Source organism: Apodemus sylvaticus, chromosome 20 (genome assembly GCF_947179515.1).
Source record: "Apodemus sylvaticus chromosome 20, mApoSyl1.1, whole genome shotgun sequence".
Taxonomy (NCBI): Eukaryota; Metazoa; Chordata; class Mammalia; order Rodentia; family Muridae; genus Apodemus; species Apodemus sylvaticus.
In genome coordinates, this window is record NC_067491.1 from 22,923,327 (window position 1) to 22,949,357 (window position 26,031).

General features: G+C 41.7%; 3 protein-coding genes across 34 annotated transcripts in view; all 3 read right to left on the reverse strand.

The window, feature by feature from the left end:
• LOC127670431 (Bardet-Biedl syndrome 10 protein homolog) overlaps positions 1-20,432 on the reverse strand; it is a 38,226-nt gene extending 17,794 nt beyond the window's left edge. The window contains exons 1-2 of one of the 2 annotated variants that reach the window (XR_007974576.1): positions 20,160-20,394; positions 17,432-19,889 (exon numbers count right to left, since the gene is read on the reverse strand). Coding sequence is in view for 1 of the 2 variants with exons in the window: in XM_052164859.1 (XP_052020819.1) it covers positions 17,951-19,889; positions 20,160-20,344 (2,124 nt within the window). In the remaining variant the exon portion in view is untranslated. Of the gene's footprint in view, positions 1-15,352; positions 19,890-20,159 lie in introns of those variants that run through there. The other variant, XM_052164859.1, reaches the window with a different exon arrangement.
• Positions 1-26,031, reverse strand: part of LOC127670432 (Bardet-Biedl syndrome 10 protein homolog) — a 73,372-nt gene that overhangs the window by 17,794 nt on the left and 29,547 nt on the right. The gene's annotated exons all lie outside the window — the stretch shown is intronic.
• The window catches only part of Osbpl8 (oxysterol binding protein like 8), a 209,546-nt gene that overhangs the window by 9,448 nt on the left and 174,067 nt on the right, over positions 1-26,031 (reverse strand). For 5 of the 31 annotated variants that reach the window (XM_052164849.1, XM_052164830.1, XM_052164848.1 and 2 more), the window contains exon 24: positions 25,698-25,832. The exons of 21 other annotated variants lie outside the window; for them this stretch is intronic. In XM_052164849.1, the coding sequence (XP_052020809.1) occupies positions 25,700-25,832 (133 nt within the window). In that variant the 3' untranslated portion in view covers positions 25,698-25,699. Of the gene's footprint in view, positions 1-215; positions 353-2,216; positions 2,307-4,342; positions 4,441-25,697; positions 25,833-26,031 lie in introns of those variants that run through there. 5 more of the 31 variants (XM_052164844.1, XM_052164838.1, XM_052164842.1 and 2 more) reach the window with 3 other exon arrangements.

Below are 26,031 nucleotides of genomic sequence, written 5' to 3' on the forward strand. Positions count from 1 at the left end.
GAAGGCAGATGCCAGGCAGAAGCTGAGAACAAGAATTAAAGCACTGGAGTGAAAGAGAGAAACAGGAGGACATTAGCTCTGAGCTACAGAGAAACAAGAAGGTGTGTGAAGCTTCACGTTAGCAATACAGCAGACAGAATATGGTGTGACTACACTATATGCAACTCAAAATACTCCTTAATTTACATGAAGTTAGCTAAAAATGGTGTACTTACTTCTCTGATTCAAAATCATCCTGTTCTTCAAACTTTACAGTGTGCCTTATCAATCTCCACTGTTTAATGTCAGGAGTTGGATTCCAGAAAATCTCTGAGTTATCAGTTTTTTTGTCATTAATGAAAACTTCACTATCCTATATTTAAAGGAATTAAATGTTAATAGAGTTTATTTTTATTTAGAAGAGGACCACACAGTATAGTAATACACTTAACAAATTCTTCCTGCTGATGAATTCTACTAAAAAATATCCTAAAACAAATGTTAACTAGTACATTTCTCAAAATCCCAAACTCTTTGCATTTGTATAAAAATAGGTTGGCTACGTAGAAAGTTCATAAGAGTTTATAAGTTTTACTTAACAAATTTCAAATATTACAGGCAAAGCCTCAAGATCTACATCTGAACTGTCAAAGAAGAGCACAGTTTTCAGTCCGTGAGATGCTGTGCGCAATGTAGGAAATCAAATTACTGAAAAATGTCTGACAGTCCTTCATTGCATTAAAAACTGAACACAGTCTTAGACACTATGTTTTTAGAACAACTATTTGTCAAGATGTGGTGACATCTGTCTTTAATCCCAGCTTCCAGAAGGCAGAGGCAGGCAGATCTCTGAGTTTCATATCAGCCAGGGCTACAGAGTGAGACCCCGCCTCAAAATAAAATAAAGTGACAAAGATGGCTTTACCAATATTCTAAATAATACTCACATAGAAGTCAATTAAAACATTTTGCAGGGACCAGGAAGATAGCAGTATGGGTAAAGGCATTTGCCACCAAGCCTGATGACCCATTCCTGAGACCCAATTGGTGAAAGGAAAGAACTGACCACACACGCATGTATGCATGCATGTATGCGTGCACGCACGCACACGCACACACACACACAGAGGCAGAATTTTTTTTTAATATTTTTATTTTCTATATTCTTTGTTTACATTCCAAATGATCTCCCTTTTCCCGGATCCCCCCTCCCCATATGTCCCATAAACCTTCTTCTCTCCATCCCTTCTCCAATCACCTCTCTCCTTTTTCTCTGTCCTTATATTCCCTTCCAATGCTAGATCGATCGCAGAGGCAGAATTTTAAAAGCAATTTTGCAGAAACTATATAGCCATTGGCTGAGTCCTTAAACCTAGCTTCATTTTTCACCTGCTTTTTTTTTCTTGTTTATTATAATAAAGAAGAACATATACTAAGTGGAAATACATCTAAAAACATACCACAATCCATTTCAGTCACTTAAGTTCCTTGTAAGAAATTATATAAATATGAATCTAGGTTGGCAGAGAAGTAAATCAAATCCATTATTGTTATATATTCCTGAACCTTCCTGTCCCCTACACAGGAAATACCTCTGAGTGGGAGGCTGTGTCCAGCCAGAGCCCCAGAGCTCCGTCCTCAGCTCACTGCTTACCTCATGCTAACTCTTCAGGTGCTCTGAGCTCTACTGCCCTCCCTTTCCAAATGGAGACATCTTCTATGTGTCAGAAGGGTGGCTCAGCTGGGAAGGGGCTTGCCACCAATTCTCATCCCCTGAGCCTGATCCCTGGAACCCTCACTGTAGAATCAGAGTACTGACTTGGGTAAGTTGTCCTCTGACTTCGATGTATGTGTCATGGCATACGTACAGATACATACTACATACATACATGCACACACACACACACACACACACACACAAAATAAATGAAGAATATGAATGGGTATCTATGTGCCTACTTCATGAAGTCCCACTAAATATTAATAAGTATTGATAAATAAGAGTTACAGTCTTAATAATGTACACAGTAAGCGCCATAACTGATAGCTACTTCTATTCATTTAAAAGTGTTAGAAACAAAACATTATACAAAACAAAGTATTACTGGCAACAGAATGCCAAAATATCCACTTTTAAGATAAAGTTTATTTAACTAGTATTACTTTTACAATATGATTGCCCATTTTCTCTATCAGATAAAATTATTTTTATAATGCTAACATATAAAAATACTTACCCAATGGCCTTCCAAAGTAGCTAGGACTTCTTTTCCCAATTTAAGTTTCCCTGATATTTGATTAACGTAATCGCTACTCCCTAGAAATGGCTTTAAAAAAAGAAAGTATTGAGCATTTTAGTTCATATTTACATACACTGTAGATAACCACATTTCAAAAAATTATAGTTACCATACTCTTGAAAGTAAAAGCAGTGAAATCCTGATTCAAATTTAAGTTAGAGACTTTTAAGAAAGATAAATTATGATTGTGTAAAATACAGCTAAAACAGACTCTGAAATCTAAATAACTTAGAAAGCTCGTGCAATATAAAGACCCGCTGTAGTAACCGATGCGGTCTGCAGAGCTGGGCTTGCCTCACCTCCAGGACTACCTCCTATCGGTGTGGCAGTGCATTAGTGAGAGAAACACTTCAGAAAACTGAGAGAATTAAAAAATTTTGAAAAATCTTTCCAAAAAAATAAAATTAGAAGAAAAATACAACATTGCCTAAAGTGTATCCTCAGATAGAAAGCTTGCTTGGTGCTTTGATATGTCATGAAGTAGAATCGTCTAGGAGCTTGTGCTGTCCCAGCTAGCATCACCACATATGTAAAAACAGGCCAAGAGAGGGGGCTGCATCCTATAATACTCCGGAGCACCTTCTCAGTAGAACAGAGGTTCTAGTCGCTGAAATAGCAACGTGGGGGCAACAACTATCATCATCACTCCTATTTTTATCTGAACATGGTGTACTAAAATTATAACTGACATTGTGCAAAGGATTCAAAATTGCGTTTTGTTGACGGAATTTTCCAAAGATGGCTTCAACAGTGCCTCCTCATTTCCTCTCCAGCCCTACACCTTCTTCAATGAGATCTTGCCACCTCCTGAGAAGCACAGTAACTATCCCTCTGCCCTGAGCTTGCGTGGGTGGGTAACTCTTCAATAGAAGATAGCAGAGATGTTGTAAATCTGGCTTCTGAGTCTAGTGATGGAGGCGACTGAGTTCTCACCTTGCTCCCATGGCTTGTACTTGGACACTTCATGCTGCTGAGGAAGACTTCCAGCAACCTTCAAGTGGCCATGCTATCAAGAAGCGAAGGCACACGGAAAGGCCGCGTGAGTGGCTGCTAAGTGCGGCCTTTCAGGTTGCAGACTCATAATGGGGCAAGCCTTTAGAAGGTTCTGCTCTCAATCACTCATATTTTTCAAGACATCTTGGTGCCCAACATTTTCTAAGAGACAAGCCATCTCTAATATGCTCCGTACAAATTTTTGTCATATAAATGTGACGAGCACATGGTTATCCATAGCATGTAAGTTCACAGTAATTTTTATAAAGAAATAATAACTAATATAAAATTGTCTTGCTGTACATAACCAGAGTCTCATTCCTATCTACCTTCTGGGGTTCTGTAAAGCAGTGTTGTAATTCACAGAGATACTTTAGTCACTTCAGTCTTATTTCCTCTATGGCACCAGGTTTTAATATTATAATTAACAAAAGGAATGGTGGCGCTAACTTATCTCAGGTTGTACCAAGGATACTCACAGAGGTGTCCTCAGATGGATTTCTCTTTGAACTGACATAAATCATGCTTTTTAGTTAGTTTTTATCTCACAACTAAACTTTTTCCTTCAGTATTTACAGCACAGCTGCCCCTTAGGTAATACCAACAAAAGGAAACTATCAGCTCAGGGCCCCCAAGACCAAGTTCTCAGAACAAAGAAGATTTGTTTTCCCCAGAGGGACAGAGGGCTAAGGGGAAGGGAACATGGAGAAGGGGCTGGGGTATCTGTCCGAAAATGGGACAAAGCACTGCCTCTGTGCAAGGAGGAGACAGATGTGGCACACAGGAAAATGGCAGTTTGTGAAGGGAAACCCTGTGTTAGGACGAGGTGTTTAATTTTAATTGGGCATGTTAATTAGATGATCCAAAGGGAGCTTTGATGGCTACACCTTAGTAGTCAGCCTTGGGAGGAAATACTGATCAAATAAGGGAACAGACCTTGGTGGCTAGCTTTAGGAATGGAATGGAATGAACAGTTTTTAGCAAGGCAGAGGGAATGGAGAGATGGGCAGGGCCTGCCGGGACACATGCTCTAGTGGACTGGTGTCCCTTTATCCTTCTTTTTTACCAACCTTTAGTTTAAATTCAAGTATCGCACTATATCCAGTCTTTTGACAGGTAATATTGACAGTTCCACCTAGTTCCAGTGTCATTGTGCCATAAAGAATTCCTAAAGTAAAAAAAGAAAAATTACAAAATATTGAGGACAGAGACACAACAATGTAAAATAAGCAGTGTTCTGTAATTTTATCCTTCCTAGGAGAAACTTGCCATTTAAGGGCACGCTGTCTCACACAATAAAAAAAAAATTGTAATACAGACATGAAGCCTGTTTTAGAACATTAAAACATTTATTCACATTATGTTTCCTTGGCAGTTTTACAGACTATGTAAAGTATAGTGGTGGGCCCATCGGATAGCATGGAAAAGCACCTGCTGCCAACCGTAGGCTCTGAGAGGAATCGCTGAGACCCTCCACATACGCACTGTTTCTTGCTGAGTTAGTAGTTCTTTGTATATTTTTGGTAGAAGTCCTTTATGAGACATTCACTTTATATATATTTTGTCTAAATCTGTTACTTGCCTTTGATTCTGCACAGTGTTTAAGTTAATTTTAAGTCTAATGTATCAGTTGTTTCACATGGATTTTGCCTACACAGATTTCCACCCATGGCTTCTCTGGGAAGCTTTATAGCACTGTATAGTATTGCATGTCACATTTATGTCTATGATTGAGTTCAAATAATCTTTGGGATATCTATTTAATACTTTTTTTTCAAAGACTTTAAGACCTTTTACTTTCTGTGTTTGGGTGTGTCTGTGTAGGAGTTCTATGCAAACAAGTCCTGGTGTCTGTGAAGGCCAGAGGCTTCAGATCTACCTGGAACTGAATGACAGGCAATCAGTGAGACACTCAGCATCAATGCTGAGAACTGAACTCGGGCCCTGTGCAGAGCAGCACATGCTCTAACTCCTGATCTAGTCTCTGTGTTTAAGGAAGAAAAAGCAGAAGGAGCAGCAGCGAGTTTCTACTCTCCAGGCCTAGCGTGAACACCAGGACATAAATCCTCAGGATTTATAACACACTGTATATATATTTCATAGGCTCACTCCTAAGTTAATTATCCAATTAATCTCTAAGGCCAATGATCCAAATGACTTCTTTTGAAAACTATCATTATTTATTAACATTAGAAAGCTGATGTAGAGATCTGACATAGGCCTCTGCAGGGAAATTAGACTTCTTTGGAAACCAAATTCCAGGCCCCTCAAGGTCTCTTTATTGAAAAGCAGTAGAAACCAAACTCACCAGAGCAGGTGGACCCCGCAGAGGTGACACACTGGAGTTTGTGTGTCGCCCTGTGTGAGGAACGCCAGCCTTTTGAGGTTCTTCTATGAACCACAACATTAGAGTTCTGCCTCTGCTGGCTCGCTTCTTTATCTGGGGGTTGGTGGGTACACACGCACCACAGTACACACGTGGAGGTCAGAGGGCTTGCCTTCCGCCACACAGGTCCTGGGGATTGGACTCATGTCACCAGCCACTGTGGCAAGTGCTATTGCCCACGGAGGCATTGCACCGGCCCTGATAAATAATCGTTAAGCTGACAAAACATTGAGGTTGGGGGGGCTAGAAAAGGGGAAATCATTTGAAATGTAAATAAATTATATCGAATAATAAAAAAAAAAAAACATTGAGGTCTTGATTGAGATGAAAATTACTTGTTGAAATATTGATTAAGTTGCAAAGTAAGTTAATTCTGAACTAATTGTGATTAAGCAATAACATCTCTAAATTCTGGAACCCTAAAGTGCTATCTATTGATTACATCCCTGACTGTATTGGTAATAGGGGCAAGACATATGCCAGACTGCAGGTTGTTTGGCACAAGGAGGCTTTGGAAAGATTACCTCCACCCCCACCCCCAGTTTCCTTCTTATAAGGTGGATATCAAGACAGACAAGGCAGGGTCATTCTTTTGTTGTTAAGATTTTACTTTTATTTTTAAAAGGCAGATATGTGTGTGAAAGAGAGGGAGAATGTGTGTATGTATGTGTGTTTGTCTGTCTGTCTGAGAAAGAGAGAGAGAGAGAGAGAGAGAGAGAGAGAGAGAGAGAGAGAACATAGCTGAGTGCAAGTGCCCTCAGAGACCAGAGCCCCAGGACATGGAGGCACAGGCTGTTTTGAACCACTGAAAGAAGGTGCTGGGAACTGAGCTCTGCTCCTTTACAAGGATGTCTAGTGCTCTTAACCACTGTGCCATCTCTCTAGCCCAAAGTCAGGTGATTCTGCAGGTTAAGTGAGTCAACATATTGAAAAGGACTTAACCTGGGTCTGAGCACATGGTCAATGCCCAGTGTCTTAGTCAGTGTTCTATCGCTGTGAAGAGACACCATGACCAAAGCAACTCTTAGAAAGGTCAACATTTCATTGGGGCTGGCTTACAACTTCAGAGGTTCAGTCCATTATCATCATGGTAAGAGGTAGGGAGGGCATCAGGCAGACATGGTGCCTGAGAAGAAGATGAAAGTTCTACAACTGGACCCACAGGCAGCAGGGATGAATGCCAAGTTAGGCCTAGCTTGAGCATCACGCTGACACACTTCCTCCAACGAGGCCACACCTCCTAATAGTGCCACTTTATAGACCAGGAATTCAAGCACATGAGTCTATGGGGGCCTTTCTATTGAAACCGCCACACCCCAAAAGTTTTATATATATATATATGTATATATATATTCCATTTATTTATCCATTTATATATATAGGTGTGTGTATATATATATATATATATATATATATATATATATATATATACACACATACATATATATGATCCATAAAGGATTTTGTTATTTTTTTTAGGATGAAAGAAAGAACGCGTTTTTATAACCTAATTATGGTTCTCTTTTTCTTTTTTTTTTTGCTCCTTTCCATCTTAATATTTTTGTTATTCTCCCTCCCTCCCTCCATCTCCCTCCTCCCTTCCCTCCCTCCCTCCCTCTGTCCCCCTCCTCCCTTCCCTCCCTCCCTCCCTCCGTCCCCCCTCCTCCCTTCCCTCCCTCCCTCCCTCCCTCCGTCCCCCCTCCTCCCTTCCCTCCCTCCCTCCCTCCCTCTGTCCCCCCTCCTCCCTTCCCTCCCTCCCTCCGTCCCCCCTCCTCCCTTCCCTCCCTCCCTCCCTCTGTCCCCCCTCCTCCCTTCCCTCCCTCCCTCCCTCCCTCCCTCCGCCCCCCCTCCTCCCTTCCCTCCCTCCATCCATCCCCCTCCTTCCTTCCCTCTTTCCCTCCCTCCCTCCGTCCCCCCTCCTCCCTTCCCTCCTTCCCTCCCTCCATCCCTGCCTGCCTTTCTTCCTTCTTTCCTTTCCCTTCCACACTTTTATTGTCAACTCCGTCTTGGTTTTTCCTCATTGTGTACAATGGTGATGGAGCCCACAATTGGCTCTCTTGTCTTATTCAGCAGCTAAAGCCCATTGCAGAGAGCCACAAATGGAGAGAACTCCTGACCATGGGGTGCCTGGCCTCCATCAATACAGTTACAACACAACCCCTACTCTTAAGGCTCAGGAGGTACACACACACTCTGTGTGTGTGTGTGTGTGTGTGTGTGTGTGTGTGTGTGAAAGAGAGGCAGAGAGAAAGATTGCCATCTGTGAGGTAATCTAAGTCCCTTTTTATCCCCAAATTTTATTTAAAAAAAATAAATGAGGACGGTCTATAAAAATGTACATACTCTATTTTTTTACATAATTTTATGTTTATTAGTCAATTTCATAATTACTACCTCAAACAAAATTGACCCCTGCAACTTGGGTTTTAGTGCAAGCCACACTTCAGATGCATAATTTCTAAAGTTTGAGGCGCAGGTCTGTCATTTTCCAAATGACACCCAGGCTATCGAGGTTAAGTATCTGCCCAAGCTCAGACAGCATGTGGCAGGCCAGGATTCAAAATCCCGAGACTGCGACTCTGAAGTCCACGATTGTAACCTATTGCTCTTCTGGAAAAATAGGACACTGACTTTTACTAAATCTTCAATTTCTTTCTTTTGCCAATGTCTATGTTCATCAGAGAGACTTTTTGGGGGATGGTGGTAAAGGGATTTGTAGGCTTTAGACAGTCTGAAGTGGGTTTGCTGTCCAGAATGCACAAGGAGGAAGACGAAGGAAAAGGCTCGAAGCACTGCCCAAGCTTGGAGTAGAGCAACCTTCTCCCTATTCCCTGACACACAGCAAACAGTAATCCTGAAGCTCACAGAAGAATGGGAGCTGCTAGGGGGAGGTGCTGTCGCCCTGCGTGGGTCCTTGGGAATCCTCAGGCTGGCGCATTCCTGTGGCTGCAGGAACTCACCCTCTGTCAGCGGGGGCCTCATGCCCGCATAGACCAGGCTGGCTCCTTCCACCATCGCCCGCACCTGCTCGCCTCCGGCTTCCCTCCTCAGACCTGCTGCTCCTGTGTCCACAGAACCTCCTCGGCTCCAGGGAGGGATCAGTGGCAGGTCTTCCTCCTCTTCGCATGCCACAGCAAGTCCCTCTGGCTGGATGTTAAAGGCACAAGACTGAAGAGCGAGGTTTCCCACAATGCCCTTCTCACAGAGTTAGAAAGAGCAATTATCAAATTCATCTGGAACAACAAAAAACCCAGGATAGCTAAAACTATTCTCAGCAACAAAAGAAAGTCTGGGGGAATCAGTATCCCTGACCTCAAGCAATACTACAGAGCAATAGTGTTAAAAACTGCATGGTATTGGTACAGTGACAGGCAGGAGGATCAATGGAACAGGACTGAAGATCCAGAAATGAACCCACACACCTATGGCCACTTGATCCTTGACAAAGGGGCTGAAAACATCCAATGGAAAAAAGATAGCCTTTTCAACAAATGGTGCTGGTTCAACTGGAGGTCAGCAGGCAGAAGAATGCGAATTGATCCATCCTTGTCTCCTTGTACTAAGCTCAAATCCAAATGGATCAAGGACCTCCACATAAAGCCAGACACTCTCAAGCTAATAGAAAAGAAACTGGGGAAGACCCTTGAGGACATCGGTACAGGGAGAAAGTTTCTGAACAGAACACCAATAGCGTATGCTCTAAGAGCAAGAATTGACAAATGGGACCTCATAAGGTTACAGAGTTTCTGTAAGGCAAAGGACACCATCAAGAGGACAAATCGGCAACCAACAAATTGGGAAAAGATCTTCACCAATCCTACATCAGATAGAGGGCTAATATCCAATATATATAAAGAACTCAAGAAGTTAGACTCCAGAAAACCAAACAACCCTATTAAAAAATGGGGTACAGAGTTAAACAAAGAATTCTCACCTGAAGAACTTCGGATGGCGGAGAAGCATCTTAAAAAATGCTCAACTTCATTAGTCATTAGGGAAATGCAAATCAAAACAACCCTAAGATTTCATCTTACACCAGTCAGAATGGCTAAGATTAAAAATTCAGGAGACAGCAGGTGTTGGCGAGGGTGTGGAGAAAGAGGAACACTCCTCCACTGCTGGTGGGGTTGCAAATTGGTACAACCACTCTGGAAATCAGTCTGGCGGTTCCTCTGAAAACTGGGCACCTCACTTCCAGAAGATCCTGCTATGCCCTTCTCATCGTCCTCACTGTGGCTGCTCCTCCCCGGGTCCTTGCAAGGCGATGACCCTTATTACGGCTCCCACATCCCTTGATTAGAGCCCCAGTTGTCCAATGACAGCAGTAAAGTCCCCCTTTGCCCAGATTCTTGAAACTGGCTGAGCTTCTGAGCCCCGACCTCCTGAAGTCCTATATCCAACCATTTCTCCACCCCACCTTGTCCCTCAAATGCTCCTCCCTCACAGTGCCAAAGTGAGGGAGTCCAGCCTCTTTTAAAAGCTGGATAATTGTGCTTTTTGTTTTTTCTTTCTTTCAGAAATATGAATAAAAAGATGCCAAGATCCTAGTAGCAGGTCCACAATCTGTGCAGAAGCCAACTTAGGAGACAAGGGTGTGAGAGAGAGGCAGCCGAGATAGTATCCAATTTTCCACCCTGATTTGCTAAGGCCAGCACATCTGTTTCCCTGAGTTTCCCCCATGTGGTTATGTAAGTGAACTAGTTAAAAAACTGGAGGCAAAAATGGAGAAAAACCCAAACAAAACAAAACAACCCCAAACAGCAGTCTCCACACTCGGCTGTGCAAATGCACAAAACCCCTGACCTAGAACCTCTAATGCATCTGATCTAGAACCTCCAATGCATCTGATCCAGAACCTCCAATGCACCTGATCTAGAACCTTTAATGCATTTGATCTAGAACCTCCAATGCATCTGACCTGCAACCTCTAATGCATCTGATCTAGAACCTCCAATGTATATGATGCAGCAAAGGTGTCCAGCAAAGGTGTCCAGCAAACATTATGATCTTGCCTTTTCACACAACTCCTAGCTCCTGAATAAGTGACCCCTTCAAAACTCTGGGTTCTCCCTTCACTCACCCACATTTTCTTTTGGGATTGGATTAAGCTGCCAGAGAATGAGGGTATTAAAGGGAAATCTTAAAACAACTACTACTATACAACTCTAAAAGGAAGTACGTGGGAGGTTGTCACTTCCTCCCTGTGCGGTGGGGAGACCAGCCTCGAGTGTTGGCTCCAGAGAGACTCCAAAGGAAAGTCACCAGTAGCAACCTTCAGGAAGACTGATCTGGCCTCTGCTGTCAGGGCTCGGGTGAGAAATGTCCCTCCCAAAGCCCATGAGTTGGCTTGGCCTTCAATCACATAGTGCTTATGGGCAGGGCCTTTGGGAAGCAAGTGACTGGAGCTTGCGACCTTTGAACTGTAGGGAGGTGGCGAGACCTTCAGGACTTAGCATAGTTGGGGCAGTCCCTGGAAAGGCATATTTTGTCTCTAATATTTTTTATTATTCATTCCCCCTTTCCTCACTCTCCCTCCTCTCTCCCTCTAAATCCCTTCCTACCTTCATGATATGAGCAGCTCTGCCCCAGGATGGTCCCCAACCCCCCCATGATATGCCACACCACAGGCCCAGAACTGATGGAGCCAGTTACCACGAAACATAAACCAAAATAAACCTTTCCTGCTTTCAGGGCCATTTTACCTGGTATTTTATTACAGTCACAGGAAGTAAGCATGCTGGTAATGCAGGACTAGCCTTTGTCAGAGTGGGAGTGTCCTTCCTTCACTGGACAGCATCCATCTGTTTTAAAAGTGAGAATCCCCATCAGCTCTCTACAAGATAACTTTGCTTTCTACAAATCTTTAAGCTAGTCAAGGATCATGAAAGACAATGATGTCTATAGAAGCCGATAATACTCAAAGAATACTTCCTCCAGAGTCTGCCACGTACTCAATTCTAAAGCTTGATCTCCTACGTAGGATCCAAAGACTGGGCCTCAATTGGTGGGAGAGTTGAATAACTGAATTTGAGAACCTGTCTTCCAAATACAAAATTATAAGTTGAGTGTCATTGTGCTTTGATTCAGTCTCATGTGCTGAACACAGGTCCACATCACTGTCCACAGCTGATGATGCTGGAAGGGGTGGAAACTTCAGGAGGTGGGGCTGAGTTGGAAGACTTTTGTGCTTCGCACTTAGAAGGGTGTCCTGGGACACTGGCCCTTCCACAGCTGCTGTGAGCTAAGCGGGTTTGACCCCAGAGTGCTCCAGGAGTCCGTGGAGGACAGCATCTCTACTGTGGGTGAACAGGAGAGGGAGAGAGAAGCTGAGGTGGGAACATCATGATCTGAATGAGGGCTGTACGGGCAAATTCTACATTGACGGGATAAAGACACAGCTGTGCTCGTTTAATTTTGCTTAGTCCGACACCGCCCTCTGGTTTGCTGAGGTTGCTATAGTGTTCAGTGCGATAGCTGGGTCTATGCTTTCATTGCTCCTTTCCTGTATGAACCAAATGCACCGGGTTTTCTTGTTTGCACCCCAATGACTCAAGGCTTTTGTTGGTGTTGTTTTGTTATTTTGAAAGTGTCTGTGTACCTCAGGGCCCATAACGCTAATCTCACGTCGTTATTTACATATTTAAATTTGAAAAAAAAATGCTCAAATTCTATGCATGTTCTACGTATTGAGAGGACAAGGTCTACGTCCTCGCAATCAGATTTCATGATCTCATCAACTGCTCAATCTGTCTACGGAAGGTCCTTTTTTTCTCTCCAACTATTGGCAATTTATAATGGGAAAATGGAGCCATTTTTCTCAGACAATTCCCTACCAATTCATGAAGTTCAGCTCAAAACATTTGAAATAAGCAATGCCACACACCACAGGAGATGGTTTAAAATATTGTACTCATCCTTTTAAGTAAGCCTTGGGGAAGCTCAGGGTGGCTGCTCAGTGGTTGCCACGTCTACAGAGAGCAATCACCCTCTCAGGACAGCTTAGAGGTCCATGGAGGGTGGCACGCAGTAACAAAGGCTATATTTCAGATGAAGTGTTTTAGTCTATGAGGGACAGTTAGGAGGTGCAGACAGGAAGGTGAAAGACTGTTTCTAGTGAGAGCTGCTTCTTTTCCAATGGAAACCTTCCTAATCCACAGCCAGATCGGAATAAAAAGCCCCCGAAGGTCTCCATGTTGGAACAAGGGTACAGGAAATATTTTAATTAGAAAAAACACGTATCTCTCAGTACCACAAACATGTCTGTGCCTTCAGGGAATACAAAATTCAAAAGTGGTTAAACACTAAGAAGACAATTCAGGGGCTAAAGGAATAAAAACAATAAATGGCACTTGTACAGGACCTGAGTTCAAATTCAGTTTTCAGATCCATGTTAGTCACTGTCATTGCATGACTGAGAGTTATAGATGGCCTATAACCCACCTCTATCTCCAGGGGACTCTGACTGATGCCTTTGGTTTCCACAGGAATGAAAACTCACACACACACACACACACACACACACACACACACACACACACACACACACGACAGCACCCGCGCTGCCATGGTACCAAGTATCGGGCGTAGGCCTGGGGGATTAACAAAAAACACAGACATGGGTCATACTGTAAGGAGAATGTCAAAGCTTTACTGAGAGACCAGCAATATATACACCAGAGGCCAGGGAAGGGAACAGGAAAAACAATTATAGTCATAGGTCAGGCACCTGCGAAGTTCGTACCACACCAGGCGGGAAGGCAGGGATCAAGCTAAGCCAAGGGATGTTTTGCTCTCAAGAAACCTGTGCAAACAGCTCAGCTGGGGGTGTCACACACACACACACACACACACACACACACACACACACACACACACACATACCACATATAGATAATTAAAAATAAAAATAATAATCTTAAGTATATCCAACCATGAGACTTTCCATAGAGAATATTTTGCTGGAGTTTTGAGAACGTATCTAGAAACAGGAAGTGTTGTGTGTGTACCTGAAGTCTGGGGGGCTGATACTACAGCAGCTTCTGAACAAACAATGCAAGCCATTTGTACTTGAATTGCTTTCATTAAATATATTTCACAGTTCCACCCCCAAAATCCCCAAAGCAAAAGCATCTTGGAAAAACTAAGTATTGAAAAAAGTTGATCAAGTCTAAAGTTAGATGGCTAGTGGTTTTGCTACTTCAAAAATGTATAGTTTTTCACACAGCCACAGCAGAGACCTTTGACTGAACAAAGGTGGAACTAAGGAGGAGGCCCCAGCACAGGCAGAGATACGGCAGTTCAGTTCCCTCCCACAGGTCTTGAGTGTATATAGTCCAGGGGATTGGAATGGCCCTGCTTGATCATCCAACCCTCAGTCCTGTGCTATCATCCCCCCCCCCCCCAAGGGTACCGTCCTGACTGTGGTCAAGCCTCAGCTACAGACAAGTCCACATTCTCACTCACAGGCAAGACAAAGTGGAAACCGTATTTTTCCCTGTGCCAGCTAACAGAAGTGCATGCATCCCTTCGGGGAGAGAATGAGCAGTTCCGGATCGTGCTTAAATTGCATTCATCCACCCCGTTGCTTTCGGCTTGAAGCATGAACCCCATGACATCTCTCTCCTGTACAGCGTGAGTAAACAGCTCTTCTGGCTGAAGCAGCTCAAGGATGTTCATTTATTTAAAACCTATCGGTTTGAAGATAAAAATGGCTCATACAGGCTCAAGAAAACATGAGGTTGATAAAGGTTCCTGGAGGATGTGTGCTTGCGGGAGGTAGGTTTACACGAGACGTCCCAAAGGTCCGCTGAGGAGGCATATTTGTCTTCTCTGCCTTCCTGTGCCACAGCAGACTGGATTTCCAAGCGGCTAGCTGCTTCCATGTATCCCATCCACACACACTGTGTCACTGACACTCCTGCCACTGAGCTGTGAGTGAGGCTGCTGAGTTCTCTTTGCTTGCACTTTGGCTCACCCTGTGACTCTGCACGGAGAAGTCCAAATGGCCCCGCCCGCCCCAAAGACCCAGAGCAATAAGGTACTTTACTAAATGTTCAGATTATTTATCATGCAGGACTAGAAAACAGGAAAATGAGCTTGATTTGAAAGTGTCTCAACAGCTCCCCTTGTCCACATTCTATTTCAGATCCTTCCTGTAACTTGGTTCTTACTACAGGTCCCTTCAAAACCCTTGTGGAATTTAATTAGTTTAAAAATGATATACTTATCCGGGCAGCAGCGGCACACACCTGTAATCCCAGCACTCTGGGAGGCAGAGGCAGGCAGATTTCTGAGTTCGAGGCCAGCCTGGTCTACAGAGTGAGTTCCAGGACAGCCAGGGCTACACAGAGAAACCCAGTCTTGAAAATAAATTAAAAAAATAAAATAAAATAAAGAAAAGAAAAAAAGAATAAAAGAATAAAGAGAAAAAGAAAAAAGAAAAAGATGTACTTTCGGGCAGTGGTGGTACACACCTTCAATCCCAGCACTCGGGAGGCAGAGGCAGGCAGATCTCTGTGAGCTCAAGGCCAGCCTGGTCTCCAGAGTGAGTTCCAGGTCACGTAGAGAAACCCTGTCTTGAAAATCTACAGGAAAAAAAAAATCGATTTAAGCCAAGGATGTAAACACCCCAGTTTTAACTCTATAAAGATTACTCATTGTTTTAATAACATCAACGAGGAATAAAACTTTTAGTATTCTTTTATGGAGTGCAGTTCTACCTCTTTCCATTTTCCTTTCTCCCTCCCTCCACGTGCCGGATTTCTTTTTCAGTTGGTCTCCTGTCACCCACACTGGCCTTGAACTCCTGACCCTTTAGCTTCCACCCATCCAATGCCTGGGGTATACGTAAGCACACGCCATTACACATGACTGGCCTTTTCGAACTGTCTGTCCTCCCGAGATTTTTTTTGACTGTGGAAATTTTTAAGAAAATTATGACCTCATGAGGTTCTCTACGAGCACCATGTGACTAATTCATTCACCAAATGTGCACACTTACTGTAAAGTCGCCTATGCCAGCTGGAGCAGAAGGTGCCAACCTATCAAAGACAAACTTTACTGAAGTCTGATTACTTCAAGACTGAAAAGCATTCAAAGCAACAACAGAGAAAATGAAGCAAAACTGACTTGACAGCCAATTAAAAATGAACAGAAAATTGTACAGTGATTTAATGAAGGTTCCTTCATCTATGAATTGAGATCATTTTCCCCATTTCTACATAATTGAAATAATGCATCATATGGCATAAACTTTTAAGATGGTGCTGTATGTAATCTAAAAATCTGGGACAGCATGAAGATACTGTGGGTTTGTGTGGGGCATGCTACAAGCAGGTTTGAATGTAGGTGTGTGTGTGTGTGTGTGTGTGTGTGTGTGTTCAAGTGCAAATGCACATATGGGAGGAGGGAGCTGATTTTGGATGTATTTCCTCTATTGCTTTTCAGTTATTTTGAGAGGGTGTCTCACTGAAATCTGGAGCAATCAATTAGCCAGACTGGCTGGCAGGCTTGCAAGCTCCAGGGATCTGCCTGTCTGCACCCGATGGCCACGCCCAGCTGCAGGATGACAGGCGAGCAGCTAAGCCTACCTTCTACATAGGAACTAGAGATGCAGCCTGGGTTTCTCAAGCCTGTGCAACAGACTCCTTTCCCAGAGCTACCCCAGGCCACTCCAGTTCACAAACACATCACTGGTCAGGAGGCTTGCAAACATAAAGATATTCTGTTGTAATTTTCCTAAATCCAGTCAGAAGCCAATGTCATTTACTTACCCATTAACTTTGTAGAAAGCATAGCAGACTCACTGTCTAGCCTAGGATTTGCACAGTTAAGAATTTATTTATTGAATGAATAGACTAGATGCATGTATTTAAGGGAATGGGTTCAGATAACACTGTTACTTAACAAGCACATTTAAACACTGGTGCAAACAAAACATTATTTTGGGATTTACAACTACTAAAAGGAGAAGATACTGTCCAGATGACTACATACACAATAAAGTGACAGGGAAACACTTGTGATCTACACTAGAAATAAATGTCAAATTATTTGTTGCTACTGAAATCTGGCCAATCAGTGAAATAAAGAAAAACTAGCAAATGCAGGGAATCCTTATAAGACTTAGGAACCAGGAGAAAATGAAAAGAACAAATTCCTTATCTTTTCTGGAATAAGCTTCTAATTATCAAAGGAGAGTTCACAATGAATACTCCTATTTTTGAACAGGTATTCAAAGTTGCAGATTTTGGATTTATTTACTGTGTGCACGTAGGAGCCTAGTGCCACAGTGTAGGTGTGGAGCCCAGAGAACGGCTTTGTGGAGTTGTTTCTCTCCTTGGAATTCAGGTTGCCTGAATTGGGTGGCAAATGGTTTACCTGCTGAACCATCTCCCCAGCCTCCAACCAAATTTTCCCAATAGAAACAGAAACGAACCAAATGACACCCCAAAAGAAAAATAATTTATATGCTTTTTACAAAGATAATTTGACTTTTATTTACTGCTTTACATATTTGGCCTACAGAAAATGTTTTAAATAAAATACATTTTATATTCATGTTCACAAACAATGTAAGATGGCATGTGAAGACCTTGTTCAAGTCGGGAGATTACATGACTCTGTGACATAAAGTTCAAGGAAATGAAGTGGAAAAAGATACAGCGGGAGATTACATGACTCTGTGACATAAAGTTCAAGGAAATGAAGTGGAAAAAGATACAGAAAAGGGAAATATAGAGACAAGCTCCCTTAGACACAGACTAGTGCAGACCTGAGACAGGAAGGAGACATATTTAGTCAGGTTTTCTTCCACAGAGCTGATGATCTGTGTCTGCATGGCCTGGTGGACTGATGTTCTTAAAGACTGGACTGACTTCAGTTAGCCAGAGCCTGTTTTAATATTTAGCTTGAGCTGAACCCAGTTTTTTCCTAACATTTAGTATTTGTTTGCGAACGTGTGTATAGAACAGAGGACACGACTCAGGACTTGATCCATTCCTTCCACCTTGGGTGTGGACCACAGGTAGTCAGGTTTGGCATTAAATGCTGTTGCCCACCGAGCCATCACCCTGGCCCCAGACTGAAAGTTTGAGCAACAAAAAAACTGATGGCTCAGCAGTTAAGAGCACTGACTGTTCTTCCGAAGGTCCTGAGTTCAAATCCCAGCAACCACATGGTGGCTCACAACCATCCATAATGAGATCTGGTGCCCTCTTCTGGGGTATCTGAGGACAGCTATAGTGTACTTATTTATAATAAATAAATCTTAAAACAACAAAAAAACTGGGTGTTAGAGTTCATCATCTGATTCTTGGTCACCAGTTTTCTGAGGCTGTCTCTTGACGTTGATTATTAAATCAATGGTTAATATTTTCATCAAACACTGAAGAACTGAAGTTAATAATTGGTACTTACCAGCTACTGACTCGAAGCCTGACTGACCACTTACCATTGATTGACTGGCTTGAGGTGCGTGGAGAGGCCGAATGTGTATGTGGGGGAAACTGTCCTTTCCCTTCTTGGGCTTACAAAGGATTTTAGGGATGCCTAAAAGAGCATTAGCTATTAACGTGCTGATGACAGTTTCATCTGACTGCTGGCATTGTCGGGCATATCTGAGAAGGTAGTAATGCATCAAAATCTCAAAAGTCCCACCCACTGGCAGAACACTGCCTGCTGGCACAGCTGACGACCAATGACCCTGGGAAGTGCAGGTGTGGAGTGACTTGGGTATCACTGGTGACGTGGACCCCTTTCCAGGATTATCTGTGACCAGTAAATGTTTGAAAGAAATTTCTGCTCTAGTGTCTTTTGCTGTAGGGTTTCCAGTGGAATCACTCTCAGTTAACATCCTGCTGTCTTCTGGAGACAAGCACTTCAGTACTTCATCTGTTTGGCATGGCTCTATTGCTGTTTCCCTGTGTGCTGACCTCAGCTCACCTCTTATCAAGTTTATATCTGAAGCCCCCAAACTTGAATATACCTCTAGATGTGTTTGAATTTCCAATTTATTTCTGTTCTTTGCTACTATGTCCTGATGCTTATCAGTTTCTGGCGAGTGATTACTCTCTCCGCTAGTGTCATAAGCAAGAAGACTTGAGTCACACTGCTCTTTGGTTTGTATGATGTAATTTAGATCAAGGTCTGTAAACAGCTGCCGAAGCATCTTAAAGGCTCCATGAAAAGCTCTCTCATGCTGTTGAACAAGGCCCAGAACCGGTCCACAAAGGACCACGCAGTGAGGTATAAATGAGCATGTGCTGATCAAGCCAAGATGAGCATACCTCTTGGATCTAAGGATGAGGGGTTTACAAAACTTCACCAAAGTACTGTCAGAAATTTCACACTGTGAAGCGACTTCTGGTAGGACACAAGGAGAAACACCAGTGATCCTCTGGACCAGGGAAATCTCTTCAGATGATAAGCACTCTACAACTGATATGCTATTTAGTCTTGCACTGTAAGTAACAAGGTCGGGTTGCTTTACGCTGGACAGGAGCAGTTTGACATTCTGACTACGCAAGTAGTTCATGACTGTTTTTGTCCTGTCCATGATCCAGCGCTGAGATGCCTGAAACTGGGTTTCTGAACTGAGAACAAACTCCGAGCCAGACGATGAAAACAGAGGCTGGAGGATTTCTGTTACTATCACCATCCTAATGTCACCATCTGCTGGGCAGTACACAGAAAAGTCTCTGGGAAGCACAAGGCCATCCATAATTCTAGAGTCTGAAACAGGCAGGCCTGTCACGCCAACACTCAACTCTACAAAACAGTTGTCCAACAACTCAAATACCTCAACCCCACTTTCACAAGCCATACACTTGAAAACGTAGTCACACATCAACTGTGAAATGAATCTGTGATTGTTTCTTCCCACTCTTCCACAAAAGTATGCTTCCAGGAGCAACTCCAGAGAGCGCCTACACAGTGTTCTTCCTTCAGCAGATGAAGAAAAGACAGACAGGTAGTGCCTGCTTAAGTTTTGGTCTACAATACAACCTAGTGTTTGTGTCTGAAATGTTAGCAGAGCCTGGGAAATAGATTTCCACTGACCACAGTTTTTCCAATGCCTTTCATGGCTCTGAATACTTTCAGAAGAGAATGAATCTTTTTCTTTTTCTCCGATTGCATGAAGTCCTCTGAGTAAATGGCAAAGAAAAATAATAAACGTTTTAGCACCATCTCCTGATTTTTTAAGGTGACTGGAAACACACGCCACTATCATCCTGTATAGGAAGGGAAAAAAAAATAACTCAGATTTTCTGTGTTGGTGCCAAGTTAACCCCATATTTTCATAGCTACAGGCATACAGCCTTAGTTTTATTTTTTTTCTTTATTTTTAACTTCTTTATTCTAAGATCCCAGGGATGGGAAAAGAGTGAGAAGTGTGTTGAGGCTCTCTGACCCGACGTCTACACTGGTTTTATCCAAGCCTCAGGACCCCATAGGCGGTTGAGGGAACTGCGCGCCTAGCGGCGGGCAGGACACCGAGGTACCTGGCTAAGGGATGCTCTAAGTGCAGCGCCTCCAGGAGGCAGCCTCCATCCCTGCTAAGCAGCACCTCGCCGGTGGCCTTCGTACACAACACCTGGCCGCCCTCGGGCCCCACGCAGCGGTTCGCGATGTCTTCCAGCACCTCGGCCACCCGCAAGGCCGCCGTCACGGACCCCTGGGACGCCATGGACGCAGAACCGCGGAAACGCTTCCGTTAGGTATGGACCACAGGAGGAGGAAACGGAAGAGGCGGGGAGAAAGGCGGAAGTCCAGTAGCACGGCGAGCATAGATTAGCCCGCGAGTCGCTTGGCGGAAGAGCCCAGTGCTTGCGGTAGGGGCGGAGCCTCCGCCAGCCGTGGGCGGAGCCCCGAGTGGTCCCGGGACGTCCCTATTTTCCTGACTCAAGCCCGCAGGCGTCCCTGGCCACTGTAGGACTTTGCAAGGGAAGGGCTAGGGTGAGGGGGCGTGGGTACCGCCCCCATCTCAGGCTTTGCTCTCCTTGCCTTCCTGCTAACGGTTTTAGGATGCAGAATAGTCACGGAGAGCTTGGAGGTCATCATGTCTAGGCTTGTGTCTTCCGCTGGGGTGGAGGTGTGCTACCATGTCTGCGTTCAGGTTAGAAACTCCACTTACTTTAACCACTTTAGAAGAAGTAGGTGTTTGCCCTTTATTCACATAGATGATCAATCTACTATGTACGATTCAACACAGAAACCTCATGTACTGCATACAATCCCAAAGCAGAAAGGTTTCATGTATTAAAACACAGGCGTCAGGGAACTCATGAGCCCTGGATTCATAGCTGAGGTGCTTTTTTCAGTCATCCGTTACATACAGGGACCATCTGTAGTCCCTGCTTTCCTCATTTAAAAACAAACAAACAAACAAACAAACAACAAATTGGAGCAACATACAGGAAAATAGAAACAAAACAAATAAACAAAAAAACTCTTAAAGTTACGAGGTGGACAAGCTAGAAAGGTTTTAGTTTCTAACCCGAAGTTCTATCAAGTATTTGTCATTTACTCACAAAATTCTTTTGGTGGATCTTGGGCTGATATACCCACAAGAGATGAATGCAGAACAAACCTGTCAAAGTTAGCAGGAAAGTGATTCTGTAGCTACTTAATGATGTTTAACATTGACAGCTGTTTCCTTACTCCGCGCTGCCATTATTTCTAGAAGCAAGTAGACTCTGAGGGGCAAGTTAGAATGGGGAGGAAGGAGGAAGAAAGGAGTAAAACTTTCCCGGAGCTTATCAGAGGTTTACTCAATAACTCAATATGGGCTCCTCAGTAATAAATGACTTGGGGGGCAGCATTTCAGTGTTTAATGATACTGTCCCCCCCCCATTGCATTCATTATTTTTAGACTGAAATAATGGGTTATTTCAGACATTTAAACAGTACAATCAAGGTTCTACTGAAGTGCACTCTGTAGTCATGATTCAGAAGGCTTTTTATCTGAAAATGACTGCCTTTATTCTTACTGTGTAGTTTCGGGGGTCATTTAGATATGCTAAGCCTCATTTTTAATGTATGATTTATAATTTCCACTTATTTTTAAAAAAGAATATAAAGCATCAAGTAAAACATACATTAGAGATTGTCAAAATTCCTGTCAACCTGTTCAAGCCCTGTACCCCCCCTCTCTCTCTCTCTCACACACACACACACACAGAGAAAAAATAAATAAGATTAACAGTATATTATGCATTAATACATTATATCAAGAGTCATGGGATCACAGATTGCTCTTTTAAAAAAGTTTATTTAGAATACCTACTTGTAGAAGTTAACATAATTTTACAGGTCATTAGAAAAATTCTTTTCTCTCTGCAAACATAACAGGTTAGGAATAATAGATTAGAAATGTATACATTACAAAATCGCCCATGACTATCTATACATTTACTATGCACCTTAAGAGAATTCTACAGTGTGCTATATTTACACTGCAGGTGACAACACATTTCTATCATACAAAACTGACCAGTGCTAGTGCTTGACTTTATAAACCCATTAACTGAAGTATTTAAAAGTAAATGTATATTTAACATGTAAATGTATATTTAACATGCCAAAAGTGGAAATAAGTTCAACTGAGCCTCTGTGGCTCATCATTCAAATGGTTCATGGCATTTTTTTCAAATAAAGAATTTCAATATTATGATATTAAAATAATTTTATGATAAATAAAGAGGCTGATTTTTCTAAATACTTCATAAAGTATAGTAACATTCATTTTTGTCAAGGTTTTCCTGTGGCTCTCACTAAATATGTTAATCTTATTAATAAGACACTGGTCCTGTACAATGTTAACAGTCCATCTTCAATTAAAAACTGTAACAAAATAGTACTTTAATTGTAACAAAAATTGGATATACTAAACCCACACAATACATAACAAAATGAAATCAAATTATGCAGTGGTGGCAGGTTATACATTTTAAAGAATCTCTTTTTATATTTAGTCAAATAAGAAAGAAATTGAAATGTAAACTTATTGAATTATGAAAGGTTCCTCCCACTGGGTCAAGTCGGAAAATTGGATATAAACATGAACATTTTCTTTATTTATATTTAACATAATTCAAAATAGTCTACAGTCTCATCTATGCCATCATACCTGTAATAAGACAAAAAATAAGCAAAACCAAACTATTTACTGCTTACTAGAAATGCTAAACACTGAACAAAGATGAAGTTTTATATATTTGTTTTTTAAAATTTTGGTGAAGATATTCTTCAAAAAGTTAAAACTGCCTTCCACAAAATTCGTTGAATATGGCACAAGTTGACACCCAAAAAACAGTGTGAATTCCATCAAAAAGGCACTGTTTACAATACTCAGAACAATCTGACAAGTTCACTTCATTGATGTCTGAGTATGAATATATTTGAAATAGTTAGCTACACAAACCCTTATAAAAGTACAGCACTACTGTTTACGTATTCTTCAGCTATATAAAAGGAAATCAAGTGACACAGACAAATGACCCTTTCATGACAAATAAGCTTAGAAACACTTGGAACATGTTATGGTTCTGAAACAAAAAATAACAAAAATATTTCCTTAAAGGCACAAAAGCATGAAATATCAAATGAGGATTGTATCTCACAAGGCCAACTTTTCAATGTAACAAAGTTGTCGACTGAGCTGTGACAAAGATTACCACTGCCTCTTTCTAAGTCATACTAAAAAACAGTAGCGATAGGAATTACTAGTTAAATACCTATTGCCGTAGCATACTAACACCTCATATACCTATTACTATCTTTTCTTAGCCAGCAATATCTCACTAAATGGCAGACAACTACAGACATTTAACAATTTTGTCAATAATTATGATTATCTAAAATTTTATGTGAGAAAATGAAGTTTTGAATAGATGAAACAAACGGGTCATGGTCACAAACCCTAGACACCACAATGAGTGTTCAGCAAGTTTGGAACAGTTAGTCAGTCACCCACACAGTAGGAATCCATTTATGAAGAAAGTTAACCCTTAGATCAGATTGTTTGAGATCAGTCACACACTGGCTAAACTCAACTTCAATTATATGTTGTTAAAGGACTTACAAATGAATCCACCAATTCCTGAGTTTTGTGTTCAGTTCACGGAAAGAAACTCATACAACTAAAAGCATCAGAGAAGCATCTGATTGCACATGACGAGCTTTTAGTGTACAAGAAACAGTCACCCTGCTCCCTGGTTTCTGACTCCTTGGGTAAGGATCCATTAACATAGCTCTAAAGTGAAATTAGAAAAACAAAAACAATTACCTTTCCAGTCTTGGATATCAATACAAATGAAGCACTGTTCAGATCACAAACAACACAAAGGATTAAGAAAGAGCCCAAAGGCTGACAATTTAACATTTCAGGGTTTAACAATGAAACAACTTTTAGTGATAAACCAATCAAGTTATATATAATATAAATTAATAGTAATTTAAAATCATATAAAGATCAAGTTGTACAATATTTACAAAATATCACATTAATGAATAGGCAGTTGAGCATAATATTGGTAGTAGAATATGAATACAAACAATATATTGACAAATATGAAATATAACCCAAACCTCCATAATGAAATACTGGATACAGGTACATCTTGCTTATGCTGTTAAAAGTTTAAAATATTTTCATATGAAATACAGCATTGTTTTGCTAACAGGACGTTGGAAATGGCTTTTCATAGGAACCTAAGGATGCTTCTATCTGTTAGACAGAAGGGGCTTCCCGTCTCCGCGGCGCAGCTGCCGTCTCAGCGGAGGTAAGCAGCTGTACCTGTATCTTGGTCTCCTTAGTTGAAGGCAGATGCGGCCACTCAATAAACCCTTCTAAAACCTGTAGTTTGAAGAATCTACATTTTATGACGTTTCAAGATGTAACTACTTTTTAAAGAAGTGTTTTTGACAATAATAAATATTTATGTAAAAAACACACTATTAAACTGAATAAATAGGCAAAACCTCTTAGGAACACAATTTGCCTGAGCCGGAACAGAAAGACTCGTACAGAACTGTGGCTGGCCCCAGGACGATGGAAGGACATGATAAACTTCATAACTTGATATTCTCCAATGCTCAACTTATTGCACATTTAAGCAAATTGATTTTAATATCTTAAAACAAAGGCCACTACAGTCTTTTCTTACCACCTTTTCTGACTTCTGAAGTAGGATATTACATTTTCCTGGAGCACTCTTGTGTCTAAATGAAAGCTAAAATGTTTTTCATAAAGAAAACAACAAATCATCAGGATTTCACATAACCTATACAAACACCTCTGACCATTCCTTTTCAGCAAGTGCTTAAGGCGGGACTGTAACATATAGATCCATGTAGCTGCTTACTAGTCTTTAATAGTGAGATATATATACATATAACTATGTATTCACCTATATCTGTAACATTAAATGCTAGGGGTTAGAAAATTTTATGTAAACTCTTAAAAATTTTCTACTTGTCCCTTACAATATATTAATTCTGATCACCCATATATTTTTTCTTGGTGTATCTAAGAAGACAAACGGAGCTAGGTAACTTGGAGATGGTTTTAACAGTATAATGTGTTCAATTATTCATAATATGTCTATTATCTATCATTTCCCATTGTAATTCCCTAATGAAAGTTATATGCCGGTCTTCTGAAGACAATAGTTGAGCACAGATGTATTTATAGGAGTGATGGCATCTTTGTTGTGAACACTGGTATCAGAACACTTCACAGCGCACTGCAGACACAGCATACGCACATGTGGGGTTCCTAGACTCGCATGTAGGCACCGTCTCATCAAAGTGTTCTGGCACTTAACATACAGCTGACTGTAATAACCACACACAGCAGCTCTTGTCCCGGGTTAAGGATAACAGATGGGAGAAGTAGGCAGACATTTCTACATTTATCTCCTAGTTTTGTTTGTTTGATTCAGAAATATTGTGATGCTTTAGTAAAGAGCAAGCCAATTTGAACACTGGTCCCAGGTCACATCTAATCTTTCTAGTTCATTGAGTCAACTGTTGAGAACTTCTACTTAAATATAAAGTTTATTATGACTTGAAGCAAAATCAGAAGGAAAATGACGAAGTAGTCTTTCTGTTGCAGAAAATAATCCGTAGCAGGTGTACTTGAAAGCAAATGATTTCGAAGAGTCATAATATTTCTGCAAAATAAACAACAATACAATTATTTTTTAGAAATGTTATCATAAAACATCATTATTATATAAATTTGCTACTTTACTGTCACAAAGTGCCTATTATATTACCTAAAGTAACTAGCTCAATCAACTACTGTCCTGAGACCAAGACCTGCTGGGCTTCAGGTTAGGACGCTTTAAGTACACTGAGTCAAGCACATTA